Here is an 18,878-nt window from a genome sequence, read left to right as displayed (position 1 = left end):
AGAAGACAAGTCTGGGCAAGCTGCATTTTTAGTATAATAAGTACTAAAATTCTGAATTGAAATTAAAATATATTTATTTTCTTTATGCAGAAGCTTTTTTAAGTTCGGATACATTAGGCCTGATTTATTAAAGCCCTCCAAGACTGGAAAAGATCGACTATCATGGGAGATCCTGGGTTATCCCGCAAATCTGAAATCGATTTCCTAAAAATCTTTTGCTGTTAGATACCAAATGTCTCAATCTTGGGATCAGATCCAATTTAGGTTTGCTGGATCACCCAGGTTCTCCCACGAAAGGCTATCTTCTCCAGTCTTGGAGCGCTTTAATAAATCAGGCCCATTGGGTAGGGGCTAGAACCACTATCCTTGCTGGGAAATTTTTTTCCCTTTCTGTCTTTGTGATAGGAAAGAAATTCTGGATATATAAGAAAAACTCCACTGGTAGCATATAGGAAAAAAAGCTAATAGCTGGTTTGAGTTTCTACTAATGTAAAAATAAGTGTTTTTATTGATTAAGTTGTCAGTGCTGGAGATGTTCCCATATGACCTGTCATGATGACACACTGGGCCTGATTAATTAAAGCTCTTCAAACTGGAGAAGATTATCATGGGAGAACCTGGGTGATCCAGCGAACCTTCAATGGATCAGGTCCAAGATTTAAAGCATTTGCAAAATAAAAAAAAATGATATTAAGAAATCCGAATCAGGTTTGCTGAATAATCCAGGTTCACCCATGATAGTCTAGCTTCTCCATTCTTGCCCTGTGTCACCTTTTTTTGCTTATACTTCTTTCAGTGATTTATGGCTTATGGCCCAAGGGTCCTTGTTTCTGAGGGGTTCCTGACCAGTTCTTACCTCCCTCCATTCTCCCAGCTTTGTGTTTGAGCAGAGGACATGAGCAGAAAGGTGCTGTAATATACAACAGGATCACGGGACAACGATTGTACTATATGTGTCCCCATTGCTTGTTCACGTGACCAGTCCCAGGGGACACATAAAGAAGCATCAGTACGCTATGGCTAAACATTATACCGTCTGTCTTGCAATGTTTGCATAATTGTGTATGTTTTACACATCATATTGGGGTTGGACTATGCTGGTGTCCATAATGTTAGTGTTATAAGGGCTCAAACAGTATAATGTGACTCAGTGTAGATGTGTGCTCCAACAGTGGCCCGCCACCACCGTGTTTGGACAGTAGCTATAATCCTCAATGACGGTTTGTTCTTGGCACAATTTTTTGTTCTCATGGCATTCTGCTCTCATCTTTCACTCATGGTATATTTGTGTCTGGGATGCTGAATGAAAGCCATAAATGTAGGGCTCACAGTAATGTATTCGGAACATCTGAATCCTAACTCAGGTGAGAGTCAGCTCTGCCCTGGCAACAAATCTGAATTTTTCTCTAATTGCATTTTCCAGCCACATCTAATTGGTGCATCTGGCTGTACAGTTTGTAAACCTCCACAGGAACTGCATGCTGGGTAGAGTCACTTTTCACACAAGTATTGACAGTCAGCAGGCGTCATGTGAGTGGGTATTTTTTCAGCTGGTGTCTCTTTGTGTACTTCTGGATACCTACATTGGGCATTGTGCTAAGACGTGTGGACTGGACTCTGTACTACTAATCAATTTAAAGATTTGGCATTTGGATTTTGGGGGTCTACCTATAAATGTTTTCACACAACCTTTACACAAATTTTGCCCCATTTTTCATTTTAAAAACAATTAAAAATATATTTGAATCATGAGTAAATCTTTCTTCACATTTTTTCTTATTGAATACAAAGTGTAAAATGTATCAATTAGTAAGAGTTGGGTAAATCTTCTGTGAAAAAAATTCTAAATATACTCCCTAGTATCTTGTAATTTGACCTTATATGTTCCTCTTTCTCCATTGCAGTCTCTTCCGTGTGAAGAGAGGAAAAATTGAGGTTTGTTTGATTTCTCTTTATATTTCCACAATTTCAACACAATCTACATGACTTTATTGTTATTTTTAACATGTTGGTTTTAACATTTTAACGTGTTGGTTTTCTTTAGAAAAGACCTCTCCACATTGGAGGTTTGAGCTTGGAAAGGTCTGATAGAAAAAACAAGAAACTCTGATATATATATATATATATATATATATATATACATATAATTTTTAAAATTCATTAATCATTTTAGTTCTTGTGTACCAGTGTAATTCTCAGTAAGTAATTACAGTGGTACCTTGGTATAAGTCCTTAATTTGTTCCAGATCCTTGGACTTACCAAACAGGACTTATACCAAAAAAATTTTTTCTCATAAGAAATAAATAGAAAAAAAACCCTATTGTATTGGCTATTATACATTGATGGGGCTGTATAAAATAATTTAAACACTGCCTAATACAAAAGTACATAAATACAAAAGCAATTAGATGAAATAAATGAAAATGTAACCTCACTTTACCTTGCTGAGAAGAGTCGAGTGCCTACTAGGATGGTGCTGGGAAGGGAGGAGGAGGAGGAGATGTTATGTAATTCACAGAGAGTTATAGTGCGGGTTGTTCACTGAATGGTGGCAACTGGCGTATTGACGCTCGTGGGCAGTCGTGGCTTTGTCTTGAGAGAGGTAAATAAGGGTAGCGCAGAGTAATATGACTCATTTTGACCCATACAAATTCTAGCATAAAGGTTGTATACCAAGCAAAGGTTGTATACCAAGCAAAATTTTTCGAGTCCAAACAGGACTTATACCAAGTTGGACTTATTCCAAAGCCGACTTATACCAAGGTACCACTGTACTTATTATATAAGTACCCTTAATGAGGGTAATCTAGGACAGCGGTCGCCAACCGGTGATCCAGAGAAAATCTTCCCCGTATGGACACAACCTGCCCACTCTCCCAGTCTTTAAGTCTTTACCGAGGATCACAACTAGTTAGGCTTAGTTTGAACTACTGAAACAAGTAGTTGGGAATAGGGAAACCCACCTTATGCAAGGAGCTCTCCAATTAGGAGAAGTCACTGATTTTCTTTTCACATTGGAATGGAAGTACAGATGCAGTGGGATCTAACCTTCATTACATACAGCTCATCCTCAGTGTTAGAGCATCCAAACTAATGCCTTTGTATTGCAACCTCTGCATTTCTCACATGGATTTCTCACTTTTTATTGCATTCATGACCTGATCCCTCTCTGTTACACACAGTACCCTACTGACATTTATTGAAAACTTCCCTGGGTTATATATCACTCGGTTGAATATACTCCTCGGTTATATTCAGAACCTTTTGACAACATCTTTTTTTTCAGCACCTTTTGATAACCTCTTGCTTTTCTAATATTTGCAGTGTTTCATGTAGCACCTCATTCCTCCTTATTACATGTACAAGTGCTGATTTACAAAAGCAGCAAATAAAACATACAATGAATTATGTGAATGGGCAGACCTAATGTAGTACACATAAGTGCAAATAGGTGCTTAAATTTACATAAAATGGTACAACAGTGCAATACTACTAAAAATGAGAGTTATGTTTATTTGTAAGTTACCTTGTCACTTAAGATAGACATTTGTCACTTAAGATGGACGTCTGGATGATCGTCTTATTCATTACCATTCCTCTCCATAGAACTAAACAGGACTGTATGAAGGGCGCCCATTTGTTCTACTCTCAATAGAAACGATCGAAAAAGATTGTTTCCAACGACTTAAATCTAGCATGTGTACATAGTCTTAGATATCTGTTTGTTTTGTGTTTTGTTATAGTGTCATTCAGGAATGCCTAACAAACCCTGAGGCCGGATGGTGTTAGGAGAAATATTCTCATATAAAATGTGTCCTCACTTGATCCCAGTTAGACCTTTTTGGCCCTCTGTTTTTCCATAGTTTTCCTCCTCCATACTTTACTGTTTTTAACATTTAAGCCAGGTTCTTTGAGAAAGCTGAGCTCCAGTTTGCCTCATGTTACATATTTACTGGATTGTAGAGGAGAATTTCCTCTTACCGTAATCACTTAGTGATGTCCTTGGCCTATAGGACTAAACTTTTCTACATAATACAGATTTAACAATAAAGCAGCGGGTGATATGCTCAGCAAATTCTAGATTCAGATGTATGTTATCATCAGTCCATTAAATCAGCAACATGAAAGGCGTCACAGATTAGTGGACTCTGCTTTAGGATGTCTTTGCTGGGCCGCACAGGACGCTTTTACTAGAAAAAACATATTTATTGCTTTTTCAATCATTTTTATTGGATTTTAACAAAATAATTTTACAACAGAAGTATATAAAAATAGATATCAGTGGTTACTTTCATCAAAATCACATTTGCCATTGGAGCTCCATTGTGGACGTGATTTACTAGGAACGTTTAACCCTTTTTTAATTGGAATATGTCTCAATAGGTCGCAGTTGGCAGCTGGGATAAGAACAAGGAACACACACAGTCCCAATAGTCATCAAGCAGCTAAGAATTAGCAAAGTGCAACTGTGTGTGTTCCTTGTTCTTATCCAAGCTGCCAATTAGAAAAGTTAGTCATAGCGTTATTGTCAAGTTAATTGACACATACTAACGTGACTGAACATGGTCTGTGTCTGAACTTTAGAAAAATGAACAATAAAAGAAAACTTGGGTCACTGGTCAAAGTTTTTGATTTATGTGGCCTGATTTATTAAAGCAATCCAAGACTGGAAATATAGACTATCATAGGAGAATCTGAGTGATCCAGCAAACCTGAAATGGATCTGGTTTGGGACAAAAAAACATTTGCCATATATTAGCAAATGATTTTTAAGAAATCTATTCCAGGTTTGCTGGATCAGCCTGGCTCTCCAGATTACCCAGGTTTTCCCATTACAGTTTATCTCCTCCAGTCTTGGGGAGCTTTAATAAATCAGATCTATTGTGTTTTATTTAATAAAGGGGTAGATGTTTACAACTTCTGAATAAGGTGAATCTTAATCATTTCAAGCGTTTAATCATGTGTAAACTAATTTTCGTTGCATGTGATTGACTGTTGAAAATCACATAATTGGTGATCCTTCAGTAAATTAGCTCCATAGTATATATTTATCAAAAATGTTATCAGAGCACCAACATTCCCAAGTTCATAAAGGGAGGCTGGGATCTGCAGAGAAAATTACAGAATATAAAATTGATGTCTTTTCTAGCTTGTTTATTAAAAGCCAATATTTTTTTGCTATGTTAAATTCCTTTTACTTCCTGTCCCAGAAACTCAGCAGGAAAGTAAAAGACGATTTTCTCCAGGCTAGGGGATATTACCTTTTAGATAGATTACACTGTTCACTGTAAGGTTACTACTGGTACTGTGAAAAACTGAAAACTGAGCATATTGTGCATATTTCCTGAATAATGCAGAATAATGCACATAAGCTGGTAAATGTTCTCTTGAAAAATGTGGGGGAATTATTTTAGATCACTATTACATATAATACTGATAATGAACATGATGCATATAGGTTGGTAACTGTTCAGCCGGAGGTTATTGTGCATACTCTGGGGTCTGATCAATATCCACATGATGCTGAGACTCTGAGAATTGGGATCTGAAGGTGTAATTGACATAGACTGGATGCACATGCACAAGTGGCATTCAAACAAGATAGAAGGCTCTATATTTTGGAGTGGCAACGATACCAGGAGGTTAGCGTGTGTGCTGGGGACAGGACACGGGGGGGAACTCCTGTGTCACATGTGTGTGCTGAGGTTGATATTTTAATTATAAAACTGTTTTATGCAGCTAGATTTTTGAGGGTAAATCCTGCAGTGAGAAATAAAAAAGTGATGATTATTCAGCTTTATTGGTTTAATGTATATATAGACGTGTTTCACCTCTCTAGGCTTCATTAGGGGAGCATGAGCTTAAGAACTTTACGGTCTTTGCATGGATACAATCCAAGAAAAATACCAATAAGGTATACAGTAATAAGGATGTAACACAAAAGACGAAATATTAACATAACTGATATTGCAAAATAATATTTGTTAAAATGAAATAATAGAATATATAAGAGATAGTATTATGTTGTGTTTTTGTTAAAATTTATATAAATAAAGATAAATAAATATATAGTCTCAAGAATCAGCAGCCACTATGCATTGTGTCGTAGGAAAATCAGAGTGGTCCTGCCTACCCTGTTTTCTTTCTTTTGAGTTACATTTAGCTAAATAGTATTTTTAGCTGGTCGACGCATTTCGCCTCTGCAGGTTTCCTCAGGTAAGCGTGAGCTTAAGAACTTTACGGTCTATGCATGGATACAATACAAGAAAAAAAACAATGAAGTATACAGTAAGGATGTAACACAAAAAATGAAATATTAACATAACTTCAATTGCAAAATGATATTTGTTAAAAAAAAAACAGAACATATGAGGTAGTATTATGTTGTCTTTTTGTTAAAATATACATAAATATAGATATATACATATACATATAGTCTCAAGAATCAGCAGCCACTATGCATTGTGTTGTAGGAAAATCAGAGTGGTCCTGTCTACCCTGTTTTCTTTCTTTTTTTTTTGAGTTATATTTAGCTAAATAGTTACATTGGTCACAAATAAATTATTTATATAAATACATCTGTTCTAGTTTTTATTGCCATCCTATTGGCTCCAACAGAATTGGAAAGAAGAATGAACTGTAGCCGTGCAGTGCACGCACAAGAGTCATTTTAGTGTTCCTGGCAGAACAGCTTTCTGTACTGTACTTTGAGCTTGGATTAGACTGGGGAAACTTCTTCATCCAGTTGGCTGTTGTGGAAGAAAACAGACCGTACATGTTGGTCTTAGGCACTTTTCCATTACATTTGTACATTCTGCTGTTTCAAACTGTACCCATAAAAAGGACCATTATATATTTTTTTAATTATTTTCTGGAGGACTTTTGGCAAACATCAAGCACATATGGGTTATATATACAAAATTACGGACATGTTGACTCTTATTTTTATTATTTTACTGCAGGTTTAGGAACAAAATATAGAACAGAAGTCTATGAATTGCATTTTTACCAATAAAATGAATAGGCCATGTTATCTATGTATTATCTAAGAGGTAAAAACTGTTCACAGAGCTAAATAGCTGAATCTAAAACGTACACACAAATAAAAAACTATATCCCTTCTTTCCGTAGATCTCCAACGTTTACTAAGAGACATTATTGCCTAAAAACATTTACATTACATTGCATTAATGTGTTTTGATATATATATATATATATATATATATATATATATATATATAACCCTTTTCTATCAGCAGACACCAATGCACAATATATATGTATTGTACAGTGAGCTAGGATGTCATTCACAATGAAGGGCAATGCCTTTGCACATAAACCCTAGTCAGGTTTACATAATCATATGTTTTATCATTACTGTAACATGCAAAGGCAAATATGGTCAAGTTTTTTCAATTATTGTTTTACTGTATTAAAAGAGGTAAAATATACTAACACTCATTTGTGTATTTATTCAAGTACACCACAATATAGAGTGCAAACTCTAATTTATCCAAAGGAAAGACCACCAGATATGGCTGAACTGATGTTAGGTCACTCCACCCGTGGAGCTTACATCTCATTTACTAACATGTTTCCAATAGTTCACTTCATCTGAATATTAATAAACTATCTGTGTGACAGTGTTGTTGCAGTTCAGTTACATGTACAGGATAACTGCTCTGTAACTTGCAAAATGAACACTGGTTGCAAAACTTCTGAGCAACCGGAGCTTTTGCCCAAAGAAGGTATATGAATTGATGTTTCAGTGCGCTTCACCTAAGTTTTTGTAACTTGGCATAATGTAACAACAGATTTGAAAAATTCAGTTAAATTTTGCAAACCCAAATCTAAGGATCACAATTCATTTTTAATTCCATTTCTGTGACCATACATATTTACCAAATATTAACAACATTTTAAAATGAACCTAATATCAGAGGTATATTTTTATAAATTTTTTAAAACATACACGCTAAGTGACATGTAAGTGTGACATTTATTGTCTCTTGCAGAGATCGCAATACTCCCCTGACCCTTCCCATTATCTACTTTTCTTTCCAGATTTACAGTCTCATTTTTTTCAGGCAACCTTCAGGGTTACAATTTACTTCCTGAACTGAGAGATTTAGAATCTAATATTGCATCAAAATCCTGGCACTGTTAAAACATTAGCAATCTTAAAGGACTTTTTTAACACTGCTCTGTTCCTAGTTTACTAAAGCTGTAAATGGAAATGATTAATTGTAACAAGTAATAAAGATACATTTATCTCTTTTTTTTACATTGCAGATTGAAAGTGTATTGCCTGACAGGTACCCACTGGAATGCGGACTTGATAGAATGTTAAACATGGGTAAGTCATTGTTGTTGTTTGTAGCTTTTTTTTTAAATATTTGTTTCTGTAACCTAATTGATGTTGTTGTTTTATTTGTCGGTCTTTGTTAAATCATTTTTCTTATTTTGTTTAATCTAATTTAAGATGTTATTGATATAGTGGTTGATTCTCCGATGGAGTTCTTTTGAGTCAATATTTAGCTTCTAAAACCACTCCAGATTAGCGACATTAAGGCATAATGCAGTCATTGATATTACAATGGTGAAAGCACAGATTGGTAAAGGGCTGTTTCCTCACTGTGAGGCCTTATACACTTATAATGGTTATAAAGAGAGGGGTAGGATTTGATTTGTTGCTGTGCTCTGATTTCTCTGAAAGGGCTCATTTACCCCTTTGAGTGCATTTAGATGAACTCTAAAAAAAGCAGTGCAGGTTATTTACCTATGTTGATGCTGTGGGGCCCCAGGTTGTGGCTGACTTGAGAACAAACCTGCAGCTAGCTACCTTTTTATTTTACATCGTAAAAAATATCTTGAATGATGGCGGTCATAGGGTAGACTAAAAGGTGTCAGTATGTTTCTGCCATAAGTTAATGAGGATAGTTTAACACACTGGCATTTTGCCTTGTTCCAGTTTGGATATCTTTAGAAATTGATATTTTGAACAGATTTCCAACAAAGCTAGTGATCCAGTTAACATGTGTACATTTACCCATGATTGGGATAACCATTGGTCCAGACCCAAAAAGGGGGTACAGACTCAATGGACCTAATTTCTTCAATGTCATTTTATTTGCTTGCAAATATTTTGAATCTTGGACCAGATCCATTCTCGGTTTGCTGGGTCACCCAGCTTCATTGGTGAAAGTGTATTCTCTCCAGCCTTGGAGAGCTTTAATAAATCAGGCCCAATGGATCACTCGGTCACTCTCTTCTATCACTTTTTATGTTTCCAATTGGCTTGACTGAGTAAAGCTGTCTTTGATTGTTCTTCCCAATGTGAGTGGTATCCACCTACCAAAATACCTTCAGTCCTGCTCTTGAAGCCGAGTTTTTTCATGGATAAAGAGTGATTTGTCTTGTCTAAACCATTAAAATGAATCTAAGTGCCGGCGTCCACTATATTTGTCCGTCTCTTAGATGATGATTTGTATTTTTAGATAATGGTTTACATGTTCATTTCCTATCTAGCATATTGTCTGTGTTATGTAAGGCTTGTTGTTTAGTTGGCACTGAAATCTGTGGGTATATATAGCATGCACTCCAACAAATAAGCTGAATTCCTCTGTGCTGCTGTATTAGCAGGAAAAAACTTCTCTTTCATCAGTGTTCTTCTTCCCATATTAGAACTCATTCAGGAAGGTTTATATGTAACCTGCATATTTATCCAATCTTGAACTTGAAAAGTCAAAGACTCCAAGCCCTGCAATATTTTATGCTATTGTGCATTTATTGGCACCCTCTCTCTTTGAGACAGTTGTAGAGATTTTATAGGACAAAATGTGACAGTTTAGGTTGCACTACAAAGCTTGCTACAATCCACTGAACAGTCTACTTAGTACTAAAGTTGAGTGTGGCATTATAATCCTTAGTATCTAAAATTTTTCAGAAAGACATTCTCAATAAATTTGGGATTCCCATGTTTCCCATTGTCTTTTAGTAAGGTGACACCCTCACCTAGGTGCTAAGCAGGGGCCGGAACTTGTATAGGTATATTTTATACAAATCTTTTACAGGTGTTGTGCAGGCACATGTAGAGAGAAAATAAATTTGAATTTTAGTACAAAGTACGATTTAAAGATAGAGTGACCCCCTCTTCCTATTCAAGTCAAAGTAACTGGGTCCCTTACAGTGGCTGCATTAGTTTTATTTTTTTCAGTACCTTTTCAGAAAATACCCGTTTATTCTGAAAGAAATTAGTTGTCCTTGTAACTTCCTCTGTACTGATCTAAAATTTAAAACAATAATATCAATGGGAATAAGAAAGGGGGTAAGAGCTAAGATGACAACTCTGCTCCTCCATGGATACCACTTGGAGTCATCCTAGGACAGGAATTATGTTATTGACATTATCAATATCCGTGGGTAATTATCCGTGGGTAAAAAAGATAAGAAAAAAAAACAAATGCGTCCACAACATCTACAGACTACTAAACTGCCATATAGTACATTGTTTTTGGACTAAATAAAATTAAAAAGAGATTAAAGAGAGTTTGGTGCTGGTGTAGTGCTTTGTTTAGGATCTCCGGGACATGTTCATATACAATGACAGAGTGAGCTAGGATTGTTTTTTTTTTTCTTTTCTTTTTTTTTTTTTTTGGAAGCTGGTATACAATGTGTGTAATATACAGAGGGTAATAATAAATGCCTTTGTCCGAGTCCTCTGGAAATTTATAATGGAGGCAGAATAGGCATTGAAATGGTATTAGTGTCTGGAGAATATAAATATGCATTCTTCTAAGTTTCTTGATGTCATTGGAAAGTGGATGTTGACACATGGGATAGTGTTACACACCTATAGTTCATTTGTCTTGGCTCCATGCCTAGATTGCAGCAATACCATGATAAAGGTTGTCAACATCCAATGTAAGAGAATTCCTTCACCACACCTCCTCCATGCATTTAACAGTGAAATTCACAACAACAGATTCAACAAGCTATGAAACATCTTTAACAACAATAAATTTGGTTGAATGAATTACTACCCATACCTTGGATGAAGGCTTTCCCAGACACTGCAAGGCGGTAGCTGACAGCTGTAAGCTATTGCTCCTAAAGCTCCATGTCCAGCACAGTCCAAACTAGCTCAAAACTTTGTAAATTAAAATTATGCCCAAGTCTAAGGTAGGCCCAGGGCTTGGCAGTAGGTGATGGGAAGAGGCGAACCCAGAACCTACCAATAACAACTTGCCAGCCTGCTTGGTTGCTCATGCCCTAGGCATTTAATTGCAGGGTAGGGTCAGAAGATATACCTAATATCTATTTGAAGAAATAAGTTTTCATTCCTGTCTATGGATGAGAGGAGAGAAAAATAATCAATAACAGAACTGATATTTCCATTAAAATGGAAGGGATTTGCTTTCCAAACCATTTACTCCTTATAGGTGAAAAATGTACCTTATTAGAAAACATTAAGACTTATACCTACCTTTACCCTATTTTCTACATTATCAGGCATCAGGCCCCTGTCCTTCCAGAAATATTTCTGCTGAATGCAAAACAATCTAGTAAGAAACACGTTCACTGGAAGATCAATTTCTTGTGCGCTTTTTCCACTTTTGCATTCTAGAAAATCTTTTGAATTACATCATTTTTGCCTAGGTGTCTAGTCACTGCAGGTAACAATTGGTTAAAGAATAGGTTTAATTCTACATGATATAAAAGGATAAATCGATATATAAAAAGTAGGTCATTTGTGAAAGTAAAGGAGGCTTAGAAAGTGTCAGTTTAGTGGAAAGTCTGCTTTAAAACTTTTTTGATGCAAAGAAAGAGATTGACTGACCTACTCGAAATTGCATGTGAATTATGAGGAGCTCTTGGATATTGCTGGTGTTCCTACAGCAAGGTATATGTGTTTACAGATTATATTGTCATTTACTCAATGCTATTTTGTTTTATTCATGGATTTTCTTTTAACCTGGATCTTATTCCTTTTTTACTGGAGCACTTCCTGATACCCAATAGGTTAAAGTGTGTTTGGAATAACAATTTAGAAAGTGACAGCTAAATGTTCCCAGCAGAGAACAGCATTAAAGCAGTGTTTTTTATTACGTCAGTTATATTTCTTCACATGGGCTGTGAATCCTATTGCGAAAGATGTATAAAAAAAAAAAAAAGTCACGTGTTCACACCAGTTATTAGATGACAGTGGGTTCTCTTCTGTGCCTGTGATTGAGACACATTTTCTCTATTCACATGTGAGCTGCTGGAGCAGGCAGAGGATTTCTTATAGGCACAAACTATTGTGTGGCCCCTTGAGATTATTGTGCAGCACACCACTGAGAGGTCTCCCGTCCAGATGTTCACGACGTAGATGTGTGGTGAGACCAACTCCTTCTGCACTGATCTAAATGCAGGCGTGTCCAAGGATTTCTCCAGTACAGCTAGTTATAACTTATAGACAGTACATTAGAAAAATAAACTGTTAAAAATAAAAGTGTTACACGGGTCATAGCAGACTCCTTCAATTATTGTGCTTTGACTTGTTGGACAATAAAGAACTTGTCTCATCAATTCCATTATCGCTGCAGCAAAAAATGAAAACTAATTGTCGCCACACATTTATAATACCATACATATTTTTAAAAAAAATAAATATGTATGTATATATATTTATATATAACCCTGTTGTCTTTGGCAACTGCCCAACCTTTTGCTGTTTTAGTGGCTCAGGCAATTACAAGGCTTACTGAGGTAACAAAAACCAAATGTGTACATGTGTACGTTTAAAATTGAGGTACAGTAAAGAAGCAACACCAATATCTTTCATACATTTAGGACCCTATTTATAAAACAGGGAATCTGGCATTCCCCGGTGGGAATCTACATTACTGAAACACATGGACCTGGAAGATTCCCACGAGGGAACATCTGAGGGAATTTCTGATTCGCCATTTTATAGATTGAGCCTTTAGAGCTTCCCCTTTGTGCTGGGGCAGAAGATCGGAATTACAATGGTTTCCTTTTCTCTGCACTGCACTAACACAGCACCTGGACTCAAAACCAAACACTTCCAGGTGCATTTATAGCCACAAAATTATTGGAGAAGTGAGAGTCTCATTTGCCTAACTCCCACACTCATCTTCTTGAAGAATGAAGTGACACTGTCAGCAGAGGTTGATTTATAAAGGATTATTTACCTGTAATTAAGGAGGATTTGCAACAACCTTTTCTGCAAGAGAAACCTGCATGATTCTGCAATGGGTAAAAAGTGTGTGTGAGGGATAGAGCTACAGGGTCTGATTTATTAACGCTCACCAAGGTTGGAGAGTATCCACTTTCATCAGTGAAACTGGGTAATCCAGGAAACCTGGAATGGATGTTGTCCTGGATTCAAAATATTTGCTAGCAAAAGCAAATGACTTTAAAGTAATCTATTCCAGGTTTGCTACATCACCCAGCTTCACTAATGAAAGTGTATTCTCTCCAGCCTTGGCGAGCTTTAATAAACCGGGCCCATTGTCTTCAGGAGAATCTTTACACCTTAAATTTTTTGGATTGTTGTATACCTGCATGTTTCAACACACTCTTTTCTTATAAAAGCCATTGCAAGTATGTGGACCCAAGACATCAAGCAGAGAGCTCATGAGTGGAAAATGGAGAAAATATCAGGTGTTTTTACCCTCAAGTACATACGAATTTCTAAAATATCTTTTTTGTAGAATAGGTCATATAAACAAAAAGCATTCCTTGTATATGAAGTTTTCAAAACTATTTTTCTACATAAAATCCTGGTCGTTGGTTGCAATGCATTCAAAATAGCTTATAGGTGCACAAAATAAAATCCCAGCCATGATTGGATCACATTTTCCTGTTCTGTAGTACAACCAGTTCCTTGTAACATCGTTATGGCATTCTGTGCAGATTGCCTCATGACTCAGTGATGTTTATTCCTTGAGCTACAGAATGTCTGACTAATGCCTCTGCAAGGTTATGGCCAGTCATTAGCAGCTAGCGTGATTATTAGTCCCCTATGGGTAGAAATAGGCCGTGGCATAAGCCAACACAAATTTTACACCTTGTACACTTAGTTATGCCCAACTTAGTTATGAAATAACTTTCATCAACAGATAATTTTCTAGACCTAGGGACGGTCTTGTGTCTAACGCATACAGCTATTAGAATTCTATCGCAATTGTCTTGGGTGAACAGTTAGCATTAGTCCAGCTGTCGTGCACCATAGTTTAGCCATCGGCTGAGTCAGATTACTTATGACCCAGGGGAATGGCAGCTTTTGTTTTCTAATGGAGAGGATGCAGTCGAGTTCCTCTTGCTTGTCCCTTACCTCCATAGCACTGACAGCCTGCTGAGGTACAGAGGTGAAGGTTGCAAAGTGTCACACTTGGTATCACCTTGCTGCTCTAGGCATAGGAGAAAAGTGGCTTATGGTAATAACATATAAATTTTTTCAATTGCATTGCTTCCTAAAATATGGTATATATACCAAAGTATACCGATACAGAAAGTGGTCCACAGGCTACTAGTTTTCTCCCATGACTGCATTTTACCAACTTTACTATTTAGCCTGTATTTTGGAATATATTTTCCTAACTTTTCATAAAAAAAGTTGTGCAGAATGTCTGCAATTCATAGACTGTTCTTCCAGGTCACAGTGTCACACAAAGGAAATGGAGCCTACATGTTGAGAGGGACAGTCCTATGTTGCTGTATGTTCTGCTTTTATTAAGATGCCTTGATATACAGATTTCTTCCCTCAGTGTTACAGGACAGCCAAAGGATTGTTCCTCATGCAAGTTAACTTAGTAAACTTCAGAAATAAATATGTGCCTTTTTAATAGTCTGGAAAAAATTTACATTGAATCTCTCATCGAGGTCCCCTGAGCAAGGAGTAAAGCATTTATTTTCAGCCTACGCAGCTTTCCTTGGATTACAATCACTTAAAGGTATAGACAATCATTTAATCATGTTTGGACTGCAGGATAATTAAAACAATGAATGCTTAGCTGTACCCGGAAGATTTTTTAGATGGCCCTTTGATATTTCTATTTTTGATTGATAAAACATATCAGAGACTTTGATGGGAGAGATTTAAATTAAAAATGTCACATTTAAAGGTGAAACAAATTAAAGGGTCTTTCCACTTAAAATGCTTTCACAAAAGGTTAATACCTTTGATATTTCCACTGGCTTTTTATCTGAAGAATACAGCTGGAGGATTTCTGCACCTAAGTTCTGTTGCCAACCACCTTCCATAGTGATTACAGGCAAGGGGTCTTACCCTCCCAGTTTGAGTTTCCTTTGATTGTACACCATGTGGAATAAAACTGTGGAACTTCAACAAATTCATCAGAAGGATTTTAGGCTACATAACTGGTATACCAACTCAATGAGTTTATTAGCTTACAACTGTACACCTAATTTAAATACTAATTTAAATACACTAAAACTAATTTAAATACACTACCCTGATCGATAATAAGTATGCAGGTAAAGACTAATTACTTTTCTGTAACATTTGTAACTGTAACTTACTTAATAAGGTTAAGTGGGGGCGGGGGTGGGGGGTTAGTTTGGATTTGCTTTAAGTTTTGGGGTTTACATACACTTTAATATATTACAGCATACCAGAGGGCTGCAAAAAGGGGTACAGACAATCAAAAGAGCTTGACTTTTGCAATGTGGGAACTTTAAAACATGGGTCAGACAGGCCTAGAAGGTTTACCTAGTATTGGGCCCAGATATTTAGGATGGCGGTCCTGGCATAACAGTCGTTAGGTTCAGGAAGTGTGGTATGGCTAAAGAATCTCCTCCTCATCTCTGTAACTTTGGAGGGTTTTACATGAAAGGAGAAACAGCCATAGCTGAACAGATTTACTAAAATACTTTTTATAGTAATATAATATTTATTAGTTATATAATATTTATTATGAGCATGCAGCATAAACTAAACATAGTTTACGTTTTTGGACAAATCCAGGTTTAAAACACAAAGGTTGAATAAATCCTATTTATCAAGTCCAGTGCCTAATTTACCGATAGTATACTTGGTTTAATTAATTAAAACATTTGCTTTCCCTAAATTACAGCTTTTTTTGTCCGTAAATATTTGTTCCTATGCTGGGACAATGAAGGCCATTTCCTGACTTTGCTCCTCTATCTCTCTGATCCACCACCACATATCAGAGGAATACCCAGGATACCTATTAGGTCTCCACTAGGTTTGCTACCATTGTTATGATGACAGTACGCATTTTTAGTTTGTATCAGTCACCAATATTTAGTTTATTAGTGAGGAATAAATAGTTTTTAGTGATATAGATATGCTGGCATGCCTCTGAAGTGTTTAACTCTGTTTATAAGGAATATACAGCATACACAGAATAGCCATAAAAGAAGTCCAGTGCCTTAAATGGAAGAACACAATGATGTTGGATCTTTTTTTTTTAATAGGGTTTAAAGTACAGCTATTCAACACGTTCATGTTTGCATTGTCAATATCCTGGGGAATGCTGATTTGCTACGTTTTATATTGTGAGCATAGTGTAATAGTAATTTGTGTCTGTGACCTGTTTCAGATGAAGAGGAAGCCCTCAATTTAATTATGAAGGACCTGGCAGCGCTGGGGAGATGTGGAGGATTACTGGATAGTAATCGTAACAAGAACAACAAACAGGTGCGTCTTGTGTTGCTTCTTTTTGATTTTTTGGGGGCTCCCAGGGTGTTTAGGGTGTGCAGAAAGGATGGATTCTTTTTTTTTTTAACATAGAGGCTGATGTTGTTGACATTTCATTCTTCATTTGCTGGTTACCTGGCTGTTATTGTGACCATCTATCTAGCTACAAGACTTTGTTATTGACCTGGAACAAATATGCAGATTGGGGAATATATCTTTACTCCAACTTTTCTGATTCACATACTTCTTTGGGTTAGCGAGTCGGGATGTGAAGACAGCAGGTCAGCAAATGAGCCAGGCGTTCTCAGAAGGAGCTTAGCAATGGAAGACCCTTACCCCTCTTAGAAAAGGTTTACTTTTTGTATTCATAGTATATTAGGTATGAGCTATGTAAAATGGTAGTTGAAAGAAACTCATACTGTAACCAGGGTAAATAGAAGCAGTCAGTTTTTTTTTGCCTCTTAATTTAGCTTTGAATCATAGATAATTTCTTGTTTAATTAGCTTGTCACCCATGGGTGATACATTGTCTTTCAACACTCCCTGGATCAAAGAGGGCGAAGAAATAAGTAAGTACATCTAGTTCTATACCGTAGACCTTGGTTCAATAAAAAAAACATTGCAACAAAACTATTTAAAGCGTGGGCTTTTCCCCAAAAAAAAAAAAATTCAAACATTAAAAATTAAGAAGGGTCAATCATCTTATTGGTTGGAATAGGGACTTTATCAAGCAATACAAAACAAATGTGTCATCTAGCTGCTGAGCCAAATCAGCAATTTTTGCTCAGAAATCTGGAAGTGTCTTACTGTATATTAAAAGACCTTATTTATTTTGTTTTGCAAATAGGAGAAAGAGTTAAAATTTCAGTCAAGTGTTTAGGACACACCTACAAGAAATGAGGCTGTTGTCACAAGTTATACAGCAAGTCAATGTTTAGCAATAAAAAGGTTGTCAGAAATTAAAATCCCGTAACTGCTGTTTTTTGTCCACTACTTTCTGTTGCAGAGATTTCTCATTGCTTTATGTCGCTAAAAAACACTAGGTGGATATCTCCACAAAACAATAAAACAATTGAAGTGAGTCCTATAAGAGACCCTGTCACCAATTTTAAAAATTGTAGGTAAAATCTCAGAAATATCAAATACATTTTTCCATCACATAACTTGTTTTTTTATAACTTGCAATGTGCTTTTGAACTTGCGTGAAAACTTGACTAGTCTATTTCCTATCACATCCCCCTTCCTCCTTGTATATCATAACCCTCTGTTCTCCTGGGATAGTATACTTACTCTCTGTGCTGTCCCAGCTCCTGCACCACTCCCTTTATCTGTCTACAAAAACTTTTATGTACTATTTATGTACTAGGTGTTTTTAAGTGACACCTTGTATCTTCTGACATAGAAACACAATGTTCCTACAGTATATGCTTAACAGGTTGTATTTTAAAATTAAATAAGCCTAAGTAAGCACTATAAACCTTCTGTCAATGGGGATAGTTGTGATGTCCAGAACTGGAACTGGGTATATCATTATGGACAGTTTGGCTCTTTTGATGCCATATTTGGTTTCTCTTCTTCTCGTCAAAGAACCTCTGGTGCAACATTTTAGAAAGAAAAATGCATATATTTCTGATGAATATTGTTTTAAGCTTATCCTAAAACAAAAATCATGTCTCATAAGTGTCTCATAAAAGTTGCCACTCTATTTTCCAGATTGCTAGTTATTGTCTGCCTCCTATCCACACCTTTTGCCTACAAAAGCTAACCCGCATCTAATTTCTACAAAGATTATTGCAAATGCTTATTTCCTGTGTTACCTGATTATATCTGCTCCAATTGTTTTTTTTAGATTTGCATTTCCTTTTTCTTTCAATGCACATTAGTCATAACAGAATTTTAAAATTGAATCATTAGAGATTACACTAAATTTACTGCATGAAAATATGAGGAAGTTTCTGCTAACATAAATTCTTCAAGGTTCAAGCTGTCATTATTACATGGCCAGTGAATATTAATGGAACTCTACTGTCCAGGTGCACGTGTTGTTTCTTTACTTTCGCAGCCTTTTCTTATTAACATCGGAAATTTAATATCTTCACAAATAGCTGAATAGTTCTAAAATTGCTTTGCAGTGCAAAAACACGGTTGTTAACCTTTCTGGCAAGCAGAAAAGAGCGGAAAGATGTCA

At 36.2% G+C, this 18,878-nt stretch overlaps 1 protein-coding gene across 1 annotated transcript in view; it reads left to right on the top strand.

Annotated features, from left to right (window-relative positions):
- LOC140331500 (mitogen-activated protein kinase kinase kinase 3-like) overlaps positions 1 to 18,878 on the top strand; it is an 84,494-nt gene that overhangs the window by 27,239 nt on the left and 38,377 nt on the right. Inside the window, exons 2-3 of the mRNA XM_072412560.1 lie at positions 8,294 to 8,357; positions 16,594 to 16,691. Coding sequence (XP_072268661.1) covers positions 8,294 to 8,357; positions 16,594 to 16,691 — 162 coding nt within the window. The remainder of the gene's footprint in view (positions 1 to 8,293; positions 8,358 to 16,593; positions 16,692 to 18,878) is intronic.

The sequence above is a fragment of the Pyxicephalus adspersus genome, chromosome 5 (assembly GCF_032062135.1).
Source record: "Pyxicephalus adspersus chromosome 5, UCB_Pads_2.0, whole genome shotgun sequence".
In the NCBI taxonomy this organism is placed as follows: Eukaryota; Metazoa; Chordata; class Amphibia; order Anura; family Pyxicephalidae; genus Pyxicephalus; species Pyxicephalus adspersus.
This window is presented reverse-complemented; position numbering and strand designations above follow the sequence as displayed.